Below are 26,607 nucleotides of genomic sequence, written 5' to 3'. Positions count from 1 at the left end.
TTTTTATCTAATGTTATTGAACAGAGAAATTTTTTGCAGCATTTTATGTAGAAACAATGTAGTATCTGTATTTTTATTTTATTTTTATATCTCCACTCCATTTTACTTATTTACTGCCAGGTATACAACTCTGTCATACAGAGCCCCTGAAATGATCAACCTTTATGGAGGGAAACCCATCACCACCAAGGCTGATATCTGGGTAAGGCCAAGAAAGGTTGACGTTTTCTCTAACCAAATTTTAAAAATTTGAGTTCAATTGATTATTTGCCCCCTGTTCCCAAAAGGTATTTCCTAATAAGCAGAAAAGTGTTGTATAGTAGAGATTCTTATTCAGGTGATGAAAATAGAACATTTTTTGTTCTTAATCCTGAGAAGGAAAGCTTAGGTATAAAAAAGCAAGTAATGGGCTTCCATATAATAGAACTTTTTATCATGATATTTTTTAGTGTTTAGATTAGATATGAGTGTTGATTGAGTGGAATTTTGGTTGGTCACCTTATGGAAAAGCTGGAAATTACACTGATAACTTTCTAGAATATTTTAGGAAATTAACATGCATGCAACTTTTTCTGATTATAAACATGTCATTGACTAAAATATATATCAAGTTTTTTATTATTTAGCATATCATATATATCTGGATTGAATTATTAAGATAGATTGTGTTTCTATAAAGTTGAACTTTATGTTAGGACTTGCCTGTGGGGATTGGGCTGAAACCAGCAGTTGACATCCCCTGAGGGGTCCCAGATTGCAAGAGGGCACAGGCCAGGCTGAGGGACCCCCACCGGTGCATGAATCCATGCACCGGGCCTCTAGTATGCATATAAGATCTTTGGTTAATCTCTTCCCACCCTTGCTTCTTCCCCCTTCCCTCTGATATTCATCAGTCTGTTTCATGTTTCCATGCCTATGCATTGAGCGTCTGCTCCCTGGTGGTCAGTACGCATCATAGTGAACAGTCGGACACTTAGCATATTAGACTTTTATATATATAGACGCCAGTACTTCTTTTTTACTTATTTCATAAGCAAACTATATTTTAGTAATCCTTTATAATAAAAGGCTAATATGCAAATTGTCCCCTCTGGAGTTCGACCAGGAGACTGTGAGTTCAATCGCTCCCTATGACGTACGCTGACCACTAGGGAGCAGCGCGGAACATGATGGGTGACCAGTGGCAGCAGGGTGCTGAGGGAGCGAGGGAAGGAGGAGGCGGGGAGGCGGGGAACCTGATCGGCCCTGATCACCACACCAGCCAGGCCTAGGGACCCTACCCATGCACGTATTTCGTGCACTGGGCCTCTAGTATTTAATAAACTAGCAGGGAGGTACTTTAAATGTAAATTCATTTAACTTCAGCTAGTATTTAGCTATATTTGTCACTAGTGACCATGTTAGGGATAGAGGGAAAAAATCCTTTGGAAACAGTTCTAGAGTTTATTAGAAAAATCATGTTTATTTTGTTTTTAAAACATAGTGTTCAGAAAGTAGTTGAAAGTAATGTGTAAAATAAAATGAATATCTCCTTGGTTCTCTTCTCCTGGACTCTTCCTCTTGGGGTTGGGATGCCCAAATATTCCTGCAAGGTAATAAAAAAAGAATAGCTTTGATATCTTTTTATCTTTCCACATAATATATACTTTTTCACCAAATGGTGTTTCTTAAATCTTGTGGTAGTTGCATTTTTAACCATACACATAATTGAATCACACCATGAATAAGTTTGGTTTAATTTGATACTGCTTTTAGATCACCAGCTTGGATAACTCAAATTTAATTTGCTTTTCTCAACATTAACATTTGACTCATTAAATGGTTTGTAGTATAATGTAGAAAGCAAATTCAGTTGGATCTGAATTGATAAAATGAAAATATTAGAAGAGGTGACTATGCAAGCGTTTACTGACCTAATTTTGTGACTGGCTGTTGAAATCTTTATTACCTAAAAATCTATTTCAACAACAGAAGAAACAACAGACATCATAGCTCAATACTGTTTTGAAATCATCAAGGGTTACCCAGTATCTTAACAAAAAGGAGGGGAATCTTTTTTTGTTGTTTATTTTTCACCAGACTTAGTGTGCCTGCCAAGCAACATACTAAGTTGTCAGTGATAAGTTTAAAATTTGTGCCATTTATAGATTAGTATATGGAGTAGTATTTCTCTAACAGCTAACTTGGTATAATTATGGGGTTGTACATACTCAAAGATAAAAAAAAAAAAGCAAGAAAAATAGTCAGAAAACAGAAGCTGTGTTTATATGCTTGACAGAGATAGAACTTTAATTTGCATGGTGTTTTTGATGCTTGTCTTAGCTCAGGTGAAACGTAAGTAAGCTACCACATTTTAGGTGGGAGATGCTTCATGTTACCTTTTGATGAAGAAAATGGAGGATGGTGATAGCTTTTAAAATCATGACATTTGTTCTCTTGTTTTTTGAACAAGTCTCATAATATAAAATGGATGAAGAGGGAAATGCCTTTGGTATGAAAAAACTAGGACACCTCATTGTGTTCAAACAACATGAAGCAGAGTATTTTAGATTTATGTTTTTAAGTATACTGACATTGCTGTCTAAAACTGTTAACTGGGTACTCCCACAACATTTACTGTAACACATGACACATTACTAAAGGTCTGATTGACGAGATAAAACTGGCTAAAATGGAGATCCCTTTTGCCTAGACCCGTGGTCGGCAAACTGCGGCTCACGAGCCACATGCGGCTCTTTGGCCCCTTGAGTGTGGCTCTTCCTAAGCCTTAGGAGTACCCTAATTAAGTTAATAACAATGTACCTACCTATATAGTTTAAGTTTAAAAAATTTGGCTCTCAAAAGAAATTTCAATCGTTGTACTGCTGATATTTGGCTCTGTTGACTAATGAGTTTGCCGACCACTGGAGATTGTCATCTGGGTAGGAGAAAGTGTAATTTAATGCAGATATTACACCATTAATAGTATTTTTTATTATTGTTAAAGGAGCCTTATCCTCAGTTTACTGCATATATGCTGAAGATATCTTACTTATAAAACAAAGCATCATAAAATTTTTAAAGCCACATTTTACTGGATTTTTCTATTCAGAATCTTCACAGTTTAAATAAATGTTTTGATTTTTCTTGAGAGAGAGGAGGGGGAGGGATAGAGAGATAGAAACATCAATGAGAGAGTAATACCATCACTTGGCTGCTTCCTGCACACCACCCAATGGAGATTGAGCCCGAAACCCCAGACATGTGCCCTGACCAGGAATCTAACCATGACCTCTTGATTCCTGGGTCGATGCTCAACCACTGAGCCACACTGGCTGGGCAGAATCTTCAGTTTTGTTAATCATATAATAAATAACCCTGTAATGTCTTTGAAAGGATATATTGAAATTTCTAAAGCCTTTAAATTTTTCCTTAGAGCACTGTTAAAATGTTGAAAGTAATTGTTAGTAAATTAATATTATTTAACACAGGTGTTTCTGTATATTGTGATCTTCAAAATAGTTATAAAGCTTAGAGTATTTGTTAGTTGCATTTGCTAAGTTGGTATGTGGAGAAAATTCAACAAAGCAAAACTGATTTGCTGATTTTTAGATGGTAAGGACAAATTTTAGTATTGTTGATAAAATTGTTTACTAACTATTGGATAAGTTCGTACAATCTGTTTAGAGTTAGAAATACCCCTTACACAGTTAAGGCTTGTAGATTACACATCTTTTGACAACATAATAATTTCTTGACCTGAAAATTACATTTCATTACTGGCTCTCTGGTTTGAGCTGTGTTAGCAGCTTAGCTACAATTTTGTTTTTGGGGTATTTTGTTTTTTGTTGTCAGCAAGTAGATTTATTCATGCTGTGATGTCTGTGAAGCAGACAGAGCCCTGCCTTTTTGAATTTTAATATAGATTATCCAGGTACAAATATGATTAGTAAATTATAGAATAAAGATCATAGGGTTATACAGAAAAATAGAGACTAATTTTTATAGTATGAAATATGACACATGCTTAGTGTCTAATAAATTTAATTGTGCTGGCTAACTCGTTTGGAATCCCAGGATTTTAAAACATGTTTTATAGTGAATTTTTAAAAAATGCTGCTAGAAGGAGTATTGTGCTTACCTAGTTGGTTATATGCTAGTTATGTACTAAATATACATTTTCCTTGTGAAAGAAATAAAAGTATAATTTTTTTCCTCAAAGGGACCAACCACTTCTAATTTTAGTTATATTATTTATGATTTAGAGTTCTATGATAGTATTAATTTAGCCAGCTATCCACAGATGTGATAGAAAAACATGGAAATGATAGTTAAATGTCTTCTCAACAAATAAGCTCATTAATTAGTTTAAGCAAGTAATTTGTGAAAAGATTAATTCAGTATAAAAACATTAGTCTTTTTTAAAATAACAAATTTAGTTTTTGGTTTAATGTCTTGTGGTTAAGTTGTTTATTTGAATTCTGATGATATTCATGCTTCTTTATTTTACAGGCACTGGGATGTTTACTGTATAAACTTTGTTTCTTCACTCTTCCTTTTGGTGAGAGTCAGGTTGCTATCTGTGATAGCAGCTTCACCATCCCAGACAATTCACGTTACTCCCATAACATCCATTGCTTAATAAGTGAGTATTTGGAAAAATTTATGACACAATTATGAGATACTGTACATAGGGCCTGCTATTACATCCCTTAGCCTAAATCTAGACTTTTAATTTCATTTATTATAATTTTATGATGCTATAGTAAAGAAAAACATTAAAAACGATGTTTATAGACTTTTATGGAATGAAAACAGCCTAATTACTAACTAGTACATTAAGCCCCTAGATAAGCTTTTGTAGAACACAGAGATTATGTAATTAAGGAAACTGGAATTTCTAGAAAAACTTAAGCATAACATTTAATTATTTGGTCTTTGTTCTTTTGATCCAAATATCCAGATCTGTTGCTTTTTTTGGATCAAAGTATTGCTAATCTTAGATGTAGCTTACTTGGCCACCCTTGTTAACATCTGTTCTTTATGATTATAAAATGGTTATCAGAAGCAAACTAAGTGCCTCAGAAGTATAGTCCTATGGGCCTTTGAATTCAAAAGAATGCTTCACTTTTCCTTCTAACCTACTCTGACTTTTTTCCCCCTTTTGATAGGTTCTCTAATTTAATTTCTTACATACATACTTGGTAAAATTTCTGAAAAAATGATGATTTGGGGAGGGAAAGGCTCATCAGGAAGCTGCAGTATTTAAACAGTACCTCTCAACACTGTTTGAATTAAAGTGTGTCGAGCATTTCTACTCTGTTTTCTCCCTGTTAAATATTCCCTGTCATAGCCTCTAACCACACAGAGCAAGGGGGTTAATGGGGGGATGAGGACACATTTGTGATACTTTAACCAATAAAGAAATTAAAGATAAAAAAAAGAAAAAAAAGAAAAGAGGGTCAATCTAAACATATTGGATACTTTGTATGATAAAAAATGGCAATTCAACTCAGCGGGGGAAAATAGATGGAAGTACAGAGTTAATAGCAATTTGTAGATTAAAAAATCAGACTGAATTTCTGCCTTAAACTTTATGCTAAAATTTCAGATAAGTTAAAGACAAATGTAAAAAATGTATTTGAAGAAAACAGGTGTGAATCTACTTATAACACTGTGATGGGTGGTCTAAAAGTGAGGCATTAAATCTCAGGAATGAGAAAAGATGAAGCCATTAGTATATACAATTAAACCATTAAAAAATCTACCCACAATCATGAACCTCAGCATAAAATCAAGTGATCAGTTGGAAAAACAATTTGTTACACATCTGACAAATGACTAACTCTTGTAATTTATGCGACTCATGTAAGTAAAAAAGAGGAAGTACCCAAAAGAAAAATGGTCAAAAGAAAGTGTTAAAAGGATAGCTACCCTTGCTTTGCAAACATATTTAAAGCATAGTCTTTTGATTCCTATAATGTGGTTTTGCTCACACATGTTAGAAATTAGAGAATTATACCAGTTGAACACAAAAATTACATTGCTGAATGTGGGATGTTTTCCTAGGCAAGGGGAACCAGTAATAGGGTTGGGGAGATGGTGTTATAACTTACAGGGGAAAGGAAATAGCCCTGAGCTTGGCTGTCGTACTTCCGGCGAAAACACTTGTAGCTCTGATTGGAGAATAATAAATATGAGTGCTTGTACCTGGAGTTTTCTTACCAGAGATGTACCTGTCAGTTTTGTGTGGCTCCCTACTAATGGTGGACTCCTGAAGAGCAGCCCCTCTGGGTCAGGTTCCACTTTTATTGGTTGAGTATCTCCTAGCCTTGTTTTGATGTGTTTTTTTATCCTTGTGGCAGCCTCCTCCAGCCAAGTTAATCGACCTGTCTGGGTGGTCCAGGTTATCTTCCTAGGTACCAATTAATGTTTTTGTCACTGCTCTGGTGACATTTTTTCCAATGGTTTGTTCCAAATCTATTTTCCCCTTAGCCCTGTTAATTTTAGCCTGACATTTTGCAGAATGTGAAAATTTTTTAAAGCAAACATACCATTAGAGTGTATTTGTATAAGCATTAGATCCATAACCCACTCTATCATATCTAGTCAGTTTCCTCCTTCATTGTACAAAAATTAGGGCATCATGAGCATGTAAGAATCCCAATTAAATGGAATTCTCAAAGAATAGATGAAGGAATTTATTTTGGCTAATTGAAGTTTAACTTTTTATTGAAGAAGTTAAACTTATTTTTTTATTTGCAATGTCTTAGGAATTCTGAATGTTCTCATTGGACAATATTGTATGGGAGACTGGACAGTACATACCCTGATTTGTGATTTCATTTGACTAAAATAGCAAGAAGATCTTATTTTCTTGTGTTAGGTTTGATCTTTTTCCCTTCTCTGTGTGTATGTGTGTGACTGTGTTTGTAACGGCAAGGTTGAAAACTAACCACTATTGATAATTGTAGGATTTAATTGATCCTAGTTAATTGATGCAACGTATGCTTCTTTTACTTGTCACTAAATGCATAGATTTTCATTTTTATCAGTGTTTGTATAAATTTGACCATGTATTAATGTTTTTGAACTTATTTCTGAGAGGTAGGCAGAAATTTAAGAAAGACTGAATAAAATAAAAGTATTCAAGTAATGTTGGTATTTTGTCTCCTGTCAAAGGATTTTTATGGACTTTACTTTTTAAATATTGTCTTAGTAGTAAAGCTTAACAGAGTAGATATTTTTTGGAACCAGAACGTACTACTTATAATGTAATGTTTTCAGAAAACATTTAGACTCTTTGTAATTGTATTCTTTTTTTTCTTTACTTTTTTCGCATGTGACCTTGCCTGTTTCCCACGATCCTATTTAGATTTCTCTGTCTACTTTTATGCTTTGTAATTAGTGATTTATATTTCTTTCAGATAAATCCTGCATTCAGAAAACCAGGAAGTGCCTAGCTGTGCACATAGTTTTTGAAAGTGTAACTTTTTATTGCCAATTGTCTATTTATGCAGTATATTTGATTTCACATTATTATAAAATAAAGCAGTAAAAACATAAATCTTTTTAGTATTAATAGAATTACTAATTCTGCTTACATCAATTTTATGTAATGAGGATATTTGAAAATGAAATAGTCATGCCTAACCTTTGTAAAACTGTATGGTTTGCGGTTATATAAGTGTATTTGAATATACTTTTGATTATCACTATTTGGTCCAGGATAATTAGTATTATACTGGAGGCCCAGTGCACGAAATTCATGCACTGTGTGTGTGTGTGTGTGTGTGTGTGTGTGTGTCCCTCAGCCTGACCTGCACCCTCTCCAATCTGGGAGCCCTCAGGGGATGTCCTATTGCTGGCTTAGGCCTGCTCCCCGTGGTTCTCTGCTCTCTGTGGGGCCTGCCTGCTCCACACCGCAGCGACTGCCAAGCGGGCTGTGCTGGGTGCTGCCTGTGGGCTACACTTGCCTGCTTCCAGGTCACTGTGGTGATGGCCAAGCAGGCCGTGCTTGGAGCTGCCTGCCGGCCGCGCTTCCCTGCTCCTGGGTTGTCACAGACCGTGCTGGGAGCTGCCTGCCAGCTGGGCTTGCCTGCTCCCTGGTTGCAGCGGCGACGACCTGCCATGCTGGGAGCTGCCTGCAGGCCGCGCTTCCCTGCTCCTGGGTCAGCCAAGCAGGCTGTGCTGTGCTAGGAGCTGCCTCCTCCCTGCTGTCTGTCTCCACAGAGGCGATGAGGTTAATTTGCATACTTACTCCTGATTGGCTGGTGGGCATCATGAAGGTATGGTCATTTTGCATCTTTTTCTTTTATGAGTGTAGACTAGAGGCCCGATGCAAGAAATTCGTGTGGGGGGTAGTGGGGGAGAGGTTGTCCCTCAGCCCAGCCTGCGCCCTCTCCAATCCGGGACCCCTTGGGGGATGTCCGACTGCTGGTTTAGGCCCAGTCCCACAGGGATCGGGCCTAAACCAGCAGTCGGACATCCCTCTCGCAATCCAGGACCACTGGCTCCTAACCACTTACCTGCCTGTCTGCCTAATGCCCCCAACTGCCCTCCCTTTCCGGTCTGGTTGCCCCCAACTGCCCTACCCTGCCAACCTGGTCATCCCCAACTGCCCTCTCCTGCTGGCCTGGCTGCTCCCAACTGCCCTCCCCTGATGGCCTGGTTGCTCCCAACTGCCCTCCCTTGCCGGCCTGATTGCCCTTAACCCCCTCTCAGCCTGATCTCAACCCTAACTGCTCTCCCCTGCCAGTCTGATCACCCCTAACTGCCTCTGCATCGACCCCACCACCATGGCTTTGTCCGGAAGGAAGTCGGATGTCAGGAAGGTGGCCGGTTGACCCCGTCTAATTAGCATATTACCCTTTTATTAGCATAGATAGATTATATAGGATAGGATTGCTTAAATGGGGGGCAGGGAAGCCTTTTTCAGCAGGAGGAAATGTTCTTGGCAGACAAAAATACATAACCCCTATATCTGGACTGATAGCCAGTCATAGGCACTATACTGCCAAACAGGTTATTAACAAATTGAACCGCTTTCTTACACCTTACATCAAACAGCTGTTGCTCTTAAAACCCCTCCTCAGCCCCCACCTTAGGTTCTGCCTTCACAGTTCACCCAGATTAGGTTCTGATTGGTCGGTTTCTATGCCAGTCAGCGTCAAAAGCTCCCCCTCCTAGGCAGCCATTGGCTCCTCATTATTCACCCAGATTTGGTTCTGATTGGTCGGTTTCTATGCCAGTCAGCATCAAAAGGTCCGTCCTAGGCAGCCATTGGCTCCTCCGGGGAATCCAGACCGTCCCCACCTTCATGTCAGCGCCAGCCCTTCAGTCAGCCCCCAGTTCGCTACCGGGTATATCTCTGGACGCTCTGAGAAGCCTCACCTCAGGTTTGTGCTGGTGGCAATTTTGAATTCTCATCCCTGACCTAACCTTCTTACAGTGCGAGCTCCGTGAAGTCAAGCATTTGCCTTGTTCATTCTTAGTTCACTCAAAGACTTTACCTGTGTCTATGCATCTATGTTAGTACTGCATGGTGACCGGTTGAATGGTCGTTTCTGTCGTCATGGTCACTGCCTTTTTATATATATAGATACTATCCATAAAACTCTTTTTAACAATTTTATATACTTTTCTGCAGACTTCTTAAGTAGCAGAATCAGTTATTTACTGACTCTGTTATTTACATTTTTTTTTCTTAGCTTCTGTTAACTTTTCCAATAGACAAGTAGAGGAAGTGGATTGGGGATGAGGAGAGAAGCATTTTCTATTTATGGATCTAAGAGTTAAAAAGTACTTAGACAATATTTAGAGGAGAGTGAGAAGCAAAACTGTAACAGTTATGATGCATGGACAGAATGCTGGCTGCCTCACCTTTCTTTTAGCTTCTATTAAGGTGGTTAGGGAAGTACATGTGGAGATTAAGAGTAAGAGCCAGAAGGCCTGGGCTGCATCTGCTGTCACTTATTTAGTATGGAATATTGGGCACCTCTGTTTATCTCTATCTCATTTCTAAAATGAGCATATTAAAAGCACTTCTTAGGTTTATTGTGAAAATTGAATTATGAAAAGTGCTTCTTGGTATGTCTAAGTACTCAGTAAGAGATGGCTTTTTTAATACATCACTGCAGCTGTGTTAACTACCACTACCAGTACTATTGAAACCTATGTAAATCTGCCTGAGCTAACCTGATTTCTGATTTTCTGGGTAAGGATCAGGGCATCTGCTCTCAGATACTCAATAGTGTATCCTTTTCCTGCAGAGATTTCTTTGGATGCTTCAAAGCAGAAGTTGGTTTTGCAGGTTAATGGTGGATTTATCAAAGGCCTACCATAAATTATAATATATTCCAGAATATAACTAATTACTTTTCTTTTTTTTTTTTAAATATATTTCACCGATTTTTCACAGAGAGGAAAGGAGAGAGACAGAGAGCCAGAAACATCGATGAGAGAGAAACATCGATCAGATGCCTCCTGCACATCCCCCACTGGGGAAGTGCCTGCAACCCAGGCACATGCCCCTGACCAGAATCGAACCCGGGACCCTTTAGTCCGCAGGCCGATGCTCCATCCACTGAGCCAAACCGGCTTCGGCTAATTACTTTTCTTATCTCTTATTTTATGCAGTAATGTAATGAATCATAATGAACAGCAAGGAAAGCTTTTTTTTTTTTTTATTGCTTTTGGGTTTGCTAACATATTGTTGCTTTATGGTTCTGGATCTCAGCTCTTAGCAGCTTATCTATTAGGTTTAAATTTATTTTTTTCATTAACATATAATGTATTAGGTTTAGGTATATACATAATGATTTGGTATATGTATACAGGGTGTCCCAAAAATGTGTATACACACTTTAACAGCTGATTCTATTACATATTGAAAAGGAAATGTATTTAATAAACACTACCTTTATAATTGTTCAAAGTGTGTATATATTTTTGGGGGACAACCTGTATAGTGTGAAATGATTACCACAATAATTCTAGTTAACACCTATCACTTCACATAGTTACACATTGTTTTTCCCTTGTTCTGAGACCTTTTAACATCTCTCTTGGCAACTTTTAAAATACAGTAGTGTTGTTAACTATAGTCAGCATACTGTACATTGCATCCCCGGGACTTATCTATATTATAACTAGAAGTTTGTATCCTCACGCATACCCCAGCCCCCACCTCTCACAACCATCAATCTGTTCTCTGTATCTACGAGTTTTGTGGTTTTTTTTTAAAGATCCCACATACAAGTGAGATCATAGGTATTTGTCTTTCCTCTGTCTGACTTCTTTTACCCTGTATAATGCTCTTGTGTTCCCCCCCTGGTGTCTCAAATGGCACAATTTACTTTCTTTTTATGGCTGAATAATATTCCTCTGTGTGTGTGTATAACATTTTCTTTATCCATTTATCCATCAATGGACGCTTAGGTTGCTTCCATGTTGTGGCTATTGTAAATAATGCTGCAGTAACATGGGGGTGCAGATATCTTTTCCAGTCAGTGTTTGTGTTTCTTCCAATCCATACCTGGAAGTAGCATTGAAGGATTACATGGTAGTTCTATTTTTAAGTTTTTGAGGGGCCTTTATACTGTTTTCCAATATACATTTCCTGTGCCAGTTTACATTTCCATCAAAGTGCACAAGGATTTCCTTTTTTCCCACATTCTCACCAGCACTTGTTATTTTTTTATATTTTTGAGAATAAATAAATTTATTTTAATGCTTTCTGTGGGAAACCAGGAACTAGCTTGTTATAATATACTTAAAATTTATTATGAAAATTTAAAAAATAGAGGCAGCACACAGTACAGTGATGCTTTTGTGGGTACCCACTCATGGCTAATCTTGTTTTATATGCACCCTTACCTTCTCTTTTCTCCCTTTTTTTAAAAAAAAAAATGTCAGAAATTTTACTGTATCTTTGAAAAGAAACCAAAGATTAAGATAGGATTTCCTTGGAGGTTTTCAGTCAGTGGCTCTGGGTTACCACCTGGGGAGATGTAAAAAGAGGGCTCTGATAATAACTTTTAGGAACAGCTACCAGGACTATCCCAACTATACTGTGCTTACATATTTATGGTGCCATTTAATGTTTTAATTACGATTGAACACATTTATTATGGCTGTTAAAATAGGTTTCACTTCACTAGTCCACAGAAGTTGGTATATAGTGCACATATGCCCAACATGTAAGTTTCTATAATAATCTCCATAGATTAACAGATAAGAACAACAAGTTAATGCTTGAAGTACTTTTGGTTGCAAAATTAGAGTGGGTATTTCTCTTTTCAGGTAAATTACCATAATAAGTGGCAGTCTGTGGCAAAGAAAAGGTGTCTTTTTGGAAGGAAAAAAATTTTAAGTAGGAACATTTCTTTTGATACTTGTATCCAAAGTCTTTTCCTATTAAATGTGCTGTTATATTAAAAATGCTGGTATACTAGTAACTTTGACATAGGCTAGGCTTGGAGCCATGGTTTTGTGTAACTTGAATTCGAACTCCTTTATTTAATTTTGGCTTGAGCCTTTAATTAAACCGTAATTTAACTTCACCACTGCTACAGCAGCAGCAGCTCCTTTTGCTGCTCTTTTTGTTGGAATATGCATGGTGGTTCTACTTCCCAGTGCAAAATAAATACAAACATAATTCAGCTGCCTGAGATAAGTGTTATTTAATCAGATATGTCTTATACATCACTTGGAAATATTGTGATGGGTAATCATACACTGCCTTTTATGCTGAGACTATATTGTCTTCTCAGGTTGTATTAATGGGGTTTGTGTCGATAGAAAGATCCACCCAATTAAAAGGAGCAGAGAAAAAGCCTTTCATGTCTATGAGGACACCTTTTTAGAAGTCACTCGTACATTTGCAGTGGAATCAGGGGCACTGGGAGTGTTCTCATGATGGTTCACACGATCACTTTAATTGAAAAACAAGGCTGTATTTTAGCTTCTCTGCCTCTTTTTCTCTTTAAAACTTAATTTCTTAGATGAATTGGACACATGGATTCCTTAATTCACTCCTTCCCCTCAAAAGCATGTTTTTGTAAATGATACAGTTTAATTGCCATGAAGTGGGAGTTAATAAAAATACTAGAATTGAGGTTTCATTATTGTGAGAGCAAATGGCTTTGGACCAACTATACTTAAAATTAAACTGAAGCTTTCTTTCTTGGCAGATATGCCTCAGTGTTTAGCTGGAGTAGAGCTGATCTATGAAATATATATATAGGATGGCCTGATGGATGGTTTTATTTCTCTGTAGATACTATGCAACTTCAGATTATATTATTCAGTAGTCTAGGAGTATATTTTGCAGTCCATTCCTTTGGATAGTTTGAAAAATTATATTATTTAAATTGAATGTTTAATGATGCTTTTTTGAGTTTATTTCTTTTTTAATGGCTGGCACTATCCAGTATAAAAGTATTCAGAGATAAAAATGTAGCCATTTTCTACCTGTGCTTTTCAGTGTCATCATGCTTTGAATTTAGAACCAAATCAGAGATGGGATACAGGAGCTCCTCAGATAAAACTGTCAACATCAGCAAATAAAGTAGATTGCAAAATGAAATTCAGACCTGATGCCAAATGGGCCTCTTCATTTGTATTCAGGCCCCAGGTTTACTCAAAACCAGTCATAGGCTGGAAACCTTAGACTTCTTCCACAGAAGCAGGCCACTTGCAAAACATGGGTTTGCATAGAATATATATGTCCGGAGAGTAAACTGTTCTGAAAGAGCAGCAGATATGGGCATGTGCTTTCCCTCCCTCCCCCCACTTTTTCTTAGCACATTTAGTTATGACCTGGCACACATACACGTGGAATAAGTTTCACGAAACATTGCTTATGCCAAATTAGTGTACTTAATATTTTCTACTTTATTAAAATAAATGCTAGTCACTACCTTTTAAACTGATTTTATATCACATAAATGGGATGGGTACAGTTAGACAAACTAAACTGGCTCCCACAGAGATGTATTCCCACGTGAAAACATGAGCCAGGGACTGAACTGGTCCTTTTCTTTTCTTATAAGATGATATCATTTCTACCCACAGCCTAGCCAACTGCACATTAGAAGATGTTGTGCTATGCTTAACTTGAGATATACAATTACTTATACAAATACAAGAGGTCCGGTGCACGAAATTCATGCATGGGGGGAGGGGGGTCCCTCAGCCTGGCCTGTGCCCTCTCGCAGACTGGGACCCCTTGCTCCTTACTATTCGGCTCACTGTTTCTTAGTGGTGCTGTGGAGGCGGGAGAGGATCCCGCCATCACCGCTGTGCTCGCCAGCCATGAGCCCGGCTTCTGCTGAGCGGCGCTCCTGCACTGACCACCAGGGGGCAGCTCCTGCGTTGAGCATCTGCCCCCTGGTGGTCAGTGCGTGTCGTAGCAACTGGTCGTTCCGCTGTTTGGTCAATTTGCATATTAGACTTTTATTATATAGGATTTGTTAGAGAACCTAAAATCTCAAATTTATTTATTTCCCTTCAGTGCTTCTCACTTTCTATGAAAGAAAAAAAAATATGTAGGATTGCCTAACATAACATTTTATTTCTCCCTAGATACTTAAAAAGCTTTCTCCAGATCCAGATAGGCAGAGAAGTATATTCTCATACCGTACTGTTCTCTACCCCTATAGAATTTTGTTTTTACCTAACAGCATGTAGGTGTTTTGTCACTGGCTCACATGGAAGGAGCGTATAAGACATTACCAGTGTCACTCACTGCAGTTCTTTAAGGGCAGTGTTCACTCAGTGGGAGCTTTAGAAAGACCCAAAGGAGCATTTATTGTTTGCTTTTTCTTAGCACCTGGTTTATTTTTATGTTAAAGACACTGGTTTATGGAATGGATCATGTTGCCCTATTTGTCTTGACAGCTAGAAGGTAGAGAGCTGAATTTGTAGCCTATATTTATAAGATCAAATCATATCAATTTCTTTATGGCCATCATCATCCTGGTGCATTTGTTGTGTTTTTTGTTGTTGATATTTTGGGTCTCTCAGCCATTACTTTTCCATTAGTCCTAATTTCCATATATTTAAAAATATTTAGAGGTTGTATGCCACTTCAAGTCCTTTATAGGAATAAATATTTAAAATTATATTTTAAAAGTTAAATAAACTTAATTGTTAGAAAAGTAGAATCTTAAGTTTGTGAACTTGATAAGTTTATTGTGATTTGTTTAAAAAATTATTTGAGTAAACATTTATTGTTAGAAGTCTATTTAAATGTATTCCTATGTCACGCACTGTTGCTACTTTTAAAACATTTAATATCTGTTGGTATCATAAAATATAATTTTGAAGGATAAAATAAATCTTGTAGATTCTTAAAATCTTTTCAAGAATGAGGTTGAATATAGTCCAATTAATATTAGAATTAAATGTTTTTAGTTATTTCTATCTAACAGTGGTTATAATATAATAAAAAAAATTCTATAAGTTATACATGTTAGTGTTTTCCAGTACATAAAATCAAGTTACGTGTAGATTTTTTTTTAATATATATTTTTATTGATTTCGGAGAGGAAAGGAGAGGATGAGAGAGATAGAAACATCAGTAATGAGAAAATCATTGATTGGCTGCCTCCTGCATGCCCCACATTGGGGATCGAGCCTGCAACCCGGGCATATGCCCTGACCTGGAATTGAACCAGTGACCTCTTGGTTCCTGGGTCAACGCTCAATCACTGAGCCACACCTGGCTGGGCTCGTGTAGAATATTTTAAAACTGAGTTCATAATTTCCCAAATAAATTTCTGCTAAATTTATGTTATTACTTGCCAAACAAGTGTGGTTTTTTTTATTTTTTTATTTTAAATTAAATCTTTATTGTTCAGATTATTACATTTGTTCCTCTTTTCCCCCCCCCATAACTCCCCTCCTCCCAGTTCCCGTCCCACCCTCCGCCCTCACTCCCCACCCACTGTCCTCATCCATAGGTGCACGATTTTTGTCCAGTCTCTTCCCACATCTCCCACACCCCTTTCCCCCCCAAGAATAGTCAGTCCATTCCCTTTCTATGTCCCTGATTCTATTATGATCACCAGATTATTTATTCACTTGATTCTTAGATTCACTTGTTGATAGATGCATGTTTGTTGTTCATAATTTGTATCCTTACCTTTTTCTTCTTCTTCCTCTTCTTAAAGGATACCTTTCAGCATTTCATATAATACTGGTTTGGTGGTGATGAACTCCTTTAGCTTTTCCTTATCTGTGAAGCTCTTTATCTGACCTTCAATTCTGAATGATAGCTTTGCTGGATAAAGTAATCTTGGTTGTAAGTTCTTGGTATTCATCACTTTGAATATTTCTTGCCATTCCCTTCCGGCCTGCAAAGTTTCTGTTGAAAAATCAGCTGACAGTCGTATGGGTATTCCCTTGTAGGTAACTGAGTTTCTTTCTCTTGCTGCTTTTAAGATTCTCTCTTTGTCTTTTGCTCTTGGCATTTTAATTATGATGTGTCTTGGTGTGGTCCTCTTTGGATTCCTTTTGTTTGGGGTTCTCTGCGCTTCCTGGACCTGTAAGTCTATTTCTTTCACCAGGTGGGGGAAGTTTTCTGTCATTATTTCTTCAAATAGGTTTTCAATATCTTGCTCTCTCTCATCTTCTGGCACCCCTATAATTTGGATGTTGGTACGCTTGAAGCTGTCCCAGAGGCTCCTTACACTATCTTCGTATTTTCGGATTCCTTTTTCATTTTGCTTTTCCAGTTGGGTTTTTTTTGCTTCTTCGCATTTCGAATCTTTGACTTGATTCTTGCGCTCCTCTGGTCTGCTGTTGGGTGTCTGTATAATATTCTTTATTTCATTCGGTGTATGCTTAGTTTATAGTTGGTTCTTTATCATAGCATCGAGGGTCTCATTAGATTTCTTGAGGATCTCACTACATTTATCTGCAGCTTCTAGACGGTTCTTGAGAGACCTTAAAAGTGTGGTTCTGAACTCTATATCTTCCTTTGACAATTTTGTCCTGTTTCTTTGTCTCCGCATTTTTTATGCTTTCTCGGTGCACCCCCTAGTGGTCTTTGTGCGCAGTCTTGTTGTAGTTAAGCCTTGATTGTTGTCGGCAATACCGGAGGTGATTTGACCACCAGGCTAACTGGCTATGAGAGTCAAGTGTGTTTTTTAATCAAAATAAGTTTATCATGCTGTGTGAGATGTAGTAAAAATTTGTTTAAAAATTACTTAAATGTGAAAGAAAAATTAAATTAATTTTGATTTATAATTTTAATATAGCTATTTATATACTGTGACCTCTGAATATAATCCTACTAGCAAATTTCAGAATATTATCTAATTAATATTGTAAATCTTAGATTCCAAATAGATTTAAAATGATTTAAACATTTTAAGAACTTATAATTCGTTAATAAATCAGAGTTAGAACATGGAGAGTTAACAAAATATGAATTTCTCAGTTAAAGAAGTGAGTTGAGTATAAATGCCAACTTTCTTGTGAAATTGTAAATTAACAGATAAATGGTATGGTCATTTTGGTTAGAAAAAAGGTCAGGCATTTCAAGCAATGCTGTAAGGTTGGTGTGAAATCTCTTTATAATAGAGTGAACATTATGTGTAGAATATGTTGAGATACAGAACTGTGGTAAATACTCTTACTATGAGTATGGGGAGAAAGCATGTTTTTGGAAAACTATACTGTCAACCCTGTACTACTTTTTAATGCACAAAATTTAGTCTTTTCTCAGTGATTTGGGATTACTTAAAATTTAGTAGAGGTATTTTATATAATAGTGATATTAAGGATCCCTTATATGGCCCTAGAATTTTCATGAATAATTTCCCAGTGTTCACAAAACTCACTTTTGTTTAATTTTCTCAAAAGAATATTTATATTTGTTAATTATGCTTCTGGTACAGACCTGTTTTATGACTGAGTTGTCTTTAGCTTGTGATACCGCTTTAAGTTCATATATAAATAACAATTTTTATATTTTCTAAAATGTTAATATTTGCTTGATTCATCACTAACCTTAGAATGGAAAAAAAGGTATCTGTCTATCTACACACACACATACACACACACACACACATATTCCTTTTAATGTACTCCTATCTACTTTCTGTATTCAGTGAAACTTCTTAACATTTTAACCTATTCTTGCAGGATTCATGCTTGAACCAGATCCAGAGCGTAGACCTGATATATTTCAAGTGTCCTATTTTGCATTTAAATTTGCCAAAAAGGACTGTCCCATCTCCAATATCAATGTAAGTAATTTTTTAAATGGGATATGAATTTAAAATCCATTTATTATGTGTGTGTGTGGGGGGGGGGGAATGTTTATGTATACACACATACACACTTTCAGAGTTCTTTGTTTTATGACCAGTAGTCTAATAGTGTTTGTGATCAGTATTTTTGTTACAAAACCACAGTTGCCAAATTGGGTATTGAAGTGCTCTAGGAAGCTATAGTAGACTTGAAGGCACTGCATGATATTTTGCATTTTTGAGAGAAACACAGTGACATCTGTCTGACACAGCACAAACAATAATTAAGGTGTTTGGCCAAACTATTAAAAAAACAGGACTGTTAGATTTTTTGGGGGGGCGGGGGGAATTAGGAGTGTTATGAAAAATTACTGAGAAACTAAGCACTCTGTACACTGAGAAAGTTTGGTGCAGAGAGGATAGACATTGTAAATGGAGAGACCTGTCTTTTTCAGTGACTGATTTTGTATAGTCATCCCTCAATATCCACAGGGGATTGCTTCCAGGACTCCCCCAGGTACCAAAATCTGCTGTGCTCAAGTCCCTTATATAAAACTAGAGGCCTGATGCACGAAATTTGTGTAAGAGTAGGCCTTCCTTCCCCTGGCTGCCAGAACCGGCTTCCCTCTGGCACCTAGGACCCTGGCTTCCCTCATAGCCCCAGCTTCACCTGGAAGATCGTCCAGAAGGACGTCTGGTCTAATACCATATTACGCTTTTCTTACTATAGACTAGAGGCCCGATGCACAAAATTTGTGCACTGGGGAGGGGGTTGTCCCTCAGCCCAGCCTGTACCCGCTCCAATCTAGGACCTCTTGGGGGCAGTCGGACATCCCTCTCACAATCTGGGACTGCTGGCTCCCAATCACTCGCCTGCCTGATTGCCCCTAACAACTGTCTCTGCCTGCCAGCCTGATCATCCCCTAACCACTCCCCTGCCAGCTTGATCGATGCCTAACTGCTTCCCTGCCAGCCTGATCGCCTCCAACTGCTCTCCCCTGCTGGTCTGGTTGCCCCCCAACTGCCCTCCTCTGCTGACCTGATTGCCTCCAACTGCCCTCCCCTTTTGGCCTCATCACTCACAACTGCCCTCCCCTGCCGGCCATTTTGTGACTGTGGGCACCACCATCTTTGAGGGTGGGGCAGTCAATTAGCATATTCCCTCCTTATTGGCTGTGGTCACTGCCATCTTTGAGGGTGGGACAGTCAATTAGCATATTTCCCTCCTTATTGGCTGTGGGTGCCGCCATCTTTGCAATAGTGTGAGGGTCAATTAGCATATTCCCTCTTTATTAGATAGGACTAGAGGCCCGATGCATGAAAATTCGTGCAAGAGTAGGCCTTCCTTCCCCCATCTGCTGGCACCAGCTCCACTCTAGCATCCGGGACCCAGGCTTGCTTCCCTCTGGCAGCCTGCAAGCGCCCGGGACCCGGGCTTCACTCAGGCCCCAGTTTTTGTCTTGAAGGGCATCCGGAATGACGCCTGGAAGGACGTCTAGTCTAATTAGCATATTACCCTTTTATTATTATAGATGGTGTAGTATTTGCATATATAACCTACTCCCCTCCCTCCACCTCCTACTCCCCACCCCCGTGTATTTTAAATCATCTCTAGATACCAGTAATACCTAAGGTAAGCGGTATGTAAATAGTTATTATACTGTATTGTTTAGGGAATAATGATAAGAAAAAATGTCTGTACATGTTAGTAGAGATACAGCCTACCTACATATTACACATCAGCAATGTAACATTTTTTTTTTCCCCTGAGTAGTGTTTTTGATTCAAAGTTTGTTGAATCTGCAGATGTGGGACCCATGGATATGGAAGGCCAACTGTATTTTGGGAAGTTACTTAATGTTTTTGCCTTTTCTGTAAAACAGGGGTAGTAGTTATGAGGATTACAAGTAATAAATGTAAACTCAGTGCCTAGTCCATGGAAAGTGCTGAGTTAGTAATAGCTAATATCATGGAAAGGCTTTGAGTTATATTGTGTGTCTGCACACTGTACTTAATTATGTCAGATTAATTGTGTATGGCAGGTTTCTGATAACTTTGATAAAGGCCCAGAATCATCTCTGATTTTAAGCCATTCTCAGCTTTGTAACCATCATTGGCCTCATTTTCTTGTCTATCTTCCTTTATGTTTAACTTAATCTACTCCACTAAGAAAAAGAGGGAAGTTAGCTTTTCATTCAATAAACATTTGAGTACCTGCAATAAGCTAAACATACATAGAACTTAAACAAATGCTCTTGTGTTTTAGAGTTTACATGCAGTGTCATGAGAATTTTTCCTCTATGTAGAAACGACACTTTTCCATATGCTTGGTGTTTTTTTCCCCAAAGTGTAAAATAGTCATTGATTTACAAGTATAATGTAATTCTTCTTTTTAGCCAAGATTTGCCCACTTATAAAGTGGATACAGTGATATTGTTCTGTTTACTTTTGAAGAGTTTCTGTGGCACATGAACATGAAAATGACATTTGTGTAACGTGCTGATGTTTGCAGGTTAGATCTGGCAAATGTATGTGAACAATTTGTAGCTATCTTCCAGACAGTACATTTAAAATTTAAGAATATATCGATAGCCTTTAAGTAAAGCTTTCTGCAATTAAAATGAAAACTAAAATGACAAGTTTTATTTTTCTTCCCAGAATTCTTCTATTCCTTCAGCTCTTCCTGAACCCATGACTGCTAGTGAAGCAGCTTCTAGGAAAAGCCAAATAAAAGCGAGGTAAGCGAAGTTGTGCTGACATTTGCAAAGGCTTTTTGAAAGGGGGAATATTTCTCGTTTTTAATCCTAGCAAATGTAATTAATTAAATATCATCTAAGCCTACATAAAAATGTTGTGTTCCTTCTTACATGTGGTATAGAGTTTAGATAATGTTACCTTTGAGGAGATCTCTTAGTCACAGCTTTTTTATGTTGTATTTTTACTGATACAAAGTATTTTATTTGACAGAAAATATATTTGTCATGTACCTATTATATGCAAGATATAAATACTAGAAACACAAAGAAAAAGAAGCAGTGTTTATTTTCAAAGAGTTCACATTCTAATGAAGATAGACAAGTGAACAATTCCATCCTGATAGATATCAGGCAACTTTATGCGTGGAGGAAGGGAAAGATGGGGAGCAGAGAAAACAGGAGCATAGAAAGAACCCAGTCCTTTCCCTAGGGGTGGGGGTTGCTGAGCTGCTGCTCAAAGGATGAATAATATAGTCCATCACCTGATATGATAGGTACTTCAGGCAAGAAGAATGGCCTTTGTGAGACTGTAAGGCTGGTTCATAGGGGACTCATACGGGTGGGAAGTGTATACTGGAGTATGGGGGATGGATACGGGAGTGGTGGGAATGAAGCTGAAGAGCTAGGTAAATGTCAGTCAGGAGCAACTTTATTTATATGTCTTGCTGAGAAATTTGGCCTTTGGCGTTTAGAGCAGTGAATTTTAAACCTTGCAGTCAGTTCTATTTGGGACTTGGTTGTGAGATGTGTTCTGAATAATCTATCTACACTAATAAAAGAGAAACATGGTAATTGGCGTACGACTGCTACCCTTCCCATTGGCTAATCAGGGCAATATGCAAATTAACTGTCAGCCAAGATGGCGGCTGGCAGCCAGGCAGCTTGAAGTGAACATGAGGCTTGCTTGCTTCAGTGACGGAGGACTCCAACGTTCCCCGCTGGCCGCTGCAGGCCTCTGAGCCTGCAGTTTCAAACATTGTAACAAATACAGATGGTAAACAAAACCCCAGAAACCAGCTTTCAGCCGGCTGGGATCTCAGAGCTGGAGTTGATACAGAGTTTCGAGAACCGAAACAAACCAGATACCTGCTTTCAGGAGCGGAGGCCTAAGAGCTGGAGCCTCAGAGCTAAAGCTGGCCCAGAATAAAAAAAGAAAAAAGAAAAAAAGGAGCAGTTGGGAGCTTTAGTCCCAGCCTGAAAACAGCCCTCAGCCCCTCACCCAGACTGGCCAGGCACCCCAGTGGGGACCCCCACCCTGAAGGATGTGTGACCAGCTGCAAACAGCCATCATCCCCTCATCCAGGCTGGCCAGGCACCCCAGTGGGGACCCCCAGCCTGATCCAGGACACCCTTCAGGGCAAACCAGCCACCCCCCACCCGTGCACCAGGCCTCTATTCTAAAAGGGTAATATGCCTCCCAGCACTGGGATCTGCGGAGCTGAGAGGCCTCCCAGCACCGGGATCAGTGTGACAGGGGGCAGCGCCCAAACCCCCTGATCGCCCTGCGGCTCTGTGTGTGACAGGGGGCGGGGCCACAACCTCCCTATCAGCCCTGCTCTGTTCGTGACAGGTGAAGGCGCCCCAACCCCCTGATCGGCCCTGCTCTGTGGGTGATAGAGGGCGGCACCCCAGCCCCCTAATCCCCCCTGCTCTGTGTGTGACAGGGGGCAGTGTGCCAACTCCCCTATTGGCCCTGCTCTGTGCGTGACAGGGGGCAGTGCCCCAACCCCCTGATTGGCCCTGCTCTGTGCGTGACAGGGGGTGGCGCCACAACCTCCCCATCGACTCTGCCTTGAATGTGACGGGGCGGTGCCCCAACCCCCCAATCGGCCCTACCCTGAGCGTGACTGAGGGTGGCATTGCAACCTCCCAATCCGCCCTGCTCTGTGCATGACAGGGGGTGGTGCCCCAACTCCCCAATTGGCCCTGCTCTGAGCCCGACCACGGGCTGCACCTAGAGATTGGGCCTGCCCTCTGCCACCCGGGAGCCGGCCTAAGCCAGCAGGTCGTTATCTCCCAAGGGGTCCCAGACTGGGAGAGGGCACAGGCCGGGCTGAGGGACCCCTCCCTCCCCCCGAGTGTACAAATTTTTGTGCACCGGGCCTCTAGTTATATATAAATTGTTAGTGTCATTTGGGAATGACTTAGTTTTTTAAAAAATACGGCATCACTCAAAAAATATCTACATTTACTTGAATTTTAAAATACTCTTCAGGAAGAGATGAAGGAGTAAAATTACATCTAACCCATAGGAATTCAGCATGATCAACACTGTGTTCTGTCTGTGACATAGCTGTAGTGAGCAACTGCTGTTATAGTCAAATGGGAATTATGAATTTTGTCCATTGAATTTTATTGTTACTTATGTTTTTTAAATAGTTATTTGGTTAATTATTAAATCTTTAAGGAAGTAGATATAGCTTTGTAAAGCATGAGTCAACGGAATAAGAATGATGCTTTGAATATCTTCACTAGGACACAAGTTATAGGTATCCTATATAATAAAAGCCCAGTGACCAAATGGCGGAACGACCAGATCGACCAGTCCACCAATTGCTATGATGCGCACTGACCACCAGGAAGTAGACGCTCAATGCAGGAGCTTCCCCCTGGTGGTCAGTGCGCTCCCACAGTGGGAGCTGCGCTTGGCTGACCGGGATGCGCTGTGCTTCCCCAGTGGGAGCAGCTGTTCAGAGGGCGAGTCCACAGCTGCTTGGCTGACCGGGATAAGCAGCTGCTCCCACAGCAGACGATCCCCACAGGCCATGCCCTCCACCAGTGCACAAATCCTGTGCACTGGGCCTCTAGTACTATTATAAGCAAATGAAATAGTTAACCGCTAAATTAACAGTGCTATTCATAATATGTTAGACTATACATTATGTATATTAAAAAGAGTTTATTTGTAAGTTTACTTTATATTGATAGTTTCAGAGCTTGAAAAAAAAACCTAAATGTGTATTAATCTAGTCATAAAAATAAGTTAGTCTTTTTTCTATGTAAAAGCCATATTTGTGGGGGTGAGGTGGGGTGGAGAAGTCTTTAAACAGCTAGTATCACTAATTACAAGTTTTAAACTTTTATGAATATTATACATCTGCCCTGCTTCAATCTCTGGCACTCTGCTTTATTCCTTAAAAACCCCCTGCATCTCCTCTTTGAAACTTATGTGACACCTTAAAGATTAAGAGTCTGAGAATCTCTTGTGCTAGCAAGAACACTGAAGGATTTTAAAAGGAGAGAAACTATGTTTTAGGATTATTCAGATGATAAGAGGAAGGATAAGAAGGGAAGCACGGGGAACAGTTTTGTGTCTGTTGCATTATGCAGATGAAGCGGAACAGCAGCTTTGCTACCAGTAGTGACTCAGTCTTTCATTCCTGGCAGGTGTGTGTGTGTCTTCACTTTGCCTGGCTGTCTAGGTTTTTCTTCCCATTTCCTCACACACAATGCTTTGCTTCTTTTCCCTACCTAATAAAATCATATTTATGTATTTATTTTTATCTCCATTTCCTACTTGAAGCCTTCTCAGGCCAATTTAGGTTAAAGTTAGAATTAATTACTCCTCCATGAAACTGTTGACAGTACTAGTGTGACAGTGATGATGTTTGCTATTATATTTTAGTATATTTTCATGAACACGTGCTGCATCTCCCTAGGTATACTATGGATTCTTTGAAGACAGGGTAGTATGCTGTGTTTGCTGGATATCAGTAATTGTATATTAGATATTGGTACATTGATAAAATAAATGCGGAAGCACTAAACAAAGTCTTCAGAACTTTAGAGAGAGATTTAGAATAGGAACAAGGCGATGAGGTCTGTTAATAAAGACTGGATAAACAGAAAGAGTGTGTATATAATATGTTCTTTAAATTACTTGAGTGTAGGGAGTACAATATTGGTTTTAGTGCCACATCCATCATTTGAACTTAATAAATATTTGATTTATTATAAAATAAGATCTAGTTGGTTATATGTATACATGACCTTTTATTGCTTTTTAGTTCAGTTTTCATATGACTTTGACCATCCCCATCTCATCTAAAACATAAATATTATATTAGGAAACAGCACATATACAGTATCTTTCTGCGATTTTCTCAAATACTTGAACCTCCTTCTTAGAAAGATAGTTGTGCCCGTGGCTCCCTCTTGTGGCTCATAAGAGAATTGGGTCTGTGCAATTCCGGCAGACAGGACCGGATCTACGGCAGCAGATGTGCACTCCATAAATCATGTATATGCACAATGTTAACTGTTAAATCATTTGAAAATATGCTCATGAAACTTGGTAAAGAGATTTTAATGCAATCTTGTTGAAGAGTTAACTATTAAAAATTGAGTTTTTGTACTGAATTTATAGAAAGCAAAGTTAGTAAGTATGCAAGTTAAAGATTTTTCCTGGGGTTTTCTGAAAGAGAAGAGCAAATACCTGTGTTTTCTTAAATTATATTTATTGTCTTTTGCTTTTAAAATTATGATTGCTACTGGACTGCCCATGTCTGTGGTCTAACCTGAGTCCTAGTGGGAAAGTTTTATGTAATTTCCATTCAGTGTTTTAAGAAAAGCAAAGTTTAAGATTCAAGAAGTTAAATGTGAGCAGGTAGCTCCATTTGTTAAAAGTTGTGGCTTCTTTTGTTACTATGTGTCCTAGGGTGCAATCTCTTCTTTCTTAGAGTCCAAGCTAAGGAAGACTGTTACTGTTGTTTCTTATTTGTATTTCTCTGGTTGGTTCAGAGAGGGGGCTCTCAATTTTGTCTAAAACCTTAGGACAAGGTTTGTTTATTTCCTTTATTTTATCTCCTTAAGAGCAATCTTATATTCTTTTCCTGCCAGTTTCAGAGGCAGACTGTGAATGGTTGCATACTGGTTTAAAGGAAATGGTTAGGCTTATCTTACTTTCCTATCTTCAGTAAACATTTATTTATTTTTTAAAGTATATTTTTATTGATTTCAGAGAGGAAGGAAGAGGGAAAGAGAGATAGAAATATCAATCATTGATCCGCTGCCTCCTGCAGGTCCCCCACTGGGGATTGAGCCTGCAACCAGGGGGTATGCCCTTACCAGGAATTGAACTGTGACCTCCTGGTTCATAGGTCAATGCTCAACTACTGAGCCACACCAGCATAGCACAGTAAACATTTAAAACTTGTGAGTGAGACTTAGGAAAGAGCCAAGAACTCTAACATGATTGTAATAATAATTAAAGTGCATCTGTTGGAATAGATGCTTTATAGAACAGAGAGTGAATTATAAATAATCCCAATATTTGGAATGAAATGTATTCTTCTCTTGTAGAATAACAGACTCCGTTGGACCAACAGAAACCTCAATTGCACCAAGACAAAGACCAAAGGCCAACTCTACTACTGCCACCCCCAGTGTGCTGACCATTCAGAGTTCAGCAACACCTGTTAAAGTCCCTTTGCTTGGGGAATTCAGTAACCACAGATCAAAAGGTAATAATAGCCCTGCCAATGTAAGAATTAATTTATAGTTAATGTAAACACACCTTTGATTTCCTAGGCGTATAAATTACTTCAGACTTGCTGTTGTGAAGCAGATAACATAATGCTTTAAGAAACTTTCTACTGATGTTAATAAACTCC

General features: G+C 38.7%; 2 protein-coding genes across 7 annotated transcripts in view; one reads left to right on the top strand and one right to left on the bottom strand.

Moving 5' to 3' along the window:
* Positions 1-26,607, top strand: part of BMP2K (BMP2 inducible kinase) — a 139,058-nt gene that overhangs the window by 67,160 nt on the left and 45,291 nt on the right. For 5 of the 6 annotated variants that reach the window (XM_059667542.1, XM_059667551.1, XM_059667559.1 and 2 more), the window contains exons 6-10: positions 121-202; positions 4,492-4,624; positions 18,133-18,236; positions 20,898-20,977; positions 26,297-26,457. In XM_059667542.1, the coding sequence (XP_059523525.1) occupies positions 121-202; positions 4,492-4,624; positions 18,133-18,236; positions 20,898-20,977; positions 26,297-26,457 (560 nt within the window). The remainder of the gene's footprint in view (positions 1-120; positions 203-4,491; positions 4,625-18,132; positions 18,237-20,897; positions 20,978-26,296; positions 26,458-26,607) is intronic. The other variant, XM_059667579.1, reaches the window with a different exon arrangement.
* The window catches only part of PAQR3 (progestin and adipoQ receptor family member 3), a 91,371-nt gene continuing 66,331 nt past the window's right edge, over positions 1,568-26,607 (bottom strand). Inside the window, exon 7 of the mRNA XM_059667614.1 lies at positions 1,568-1,585. The gene's annotated coding sequence lies outside the window, so the exon portion shown is untranslated. The remainder of the gene's footprint in view (positions 1,586-26,607) is intronic.

The sequence above is a fragment of the Myotis daubentonii genome, chromosome 1 (assembly GCF_963259705.1).
Source record: "Myotis daubentonii chromosome 1, mMyoDau2.1, whole genome shotgun sequence".
NCBI classification, from domain to species: domain Eukaryota; kingdom Metazoa; phylum Chordata; class Mammalia; order Chiroptera; family Vespertilionidae; genus Myotis; species Myotis daubentonii.
This window is presented reverse-complemented; position numbering and strand designations above follow the sequence as displayed.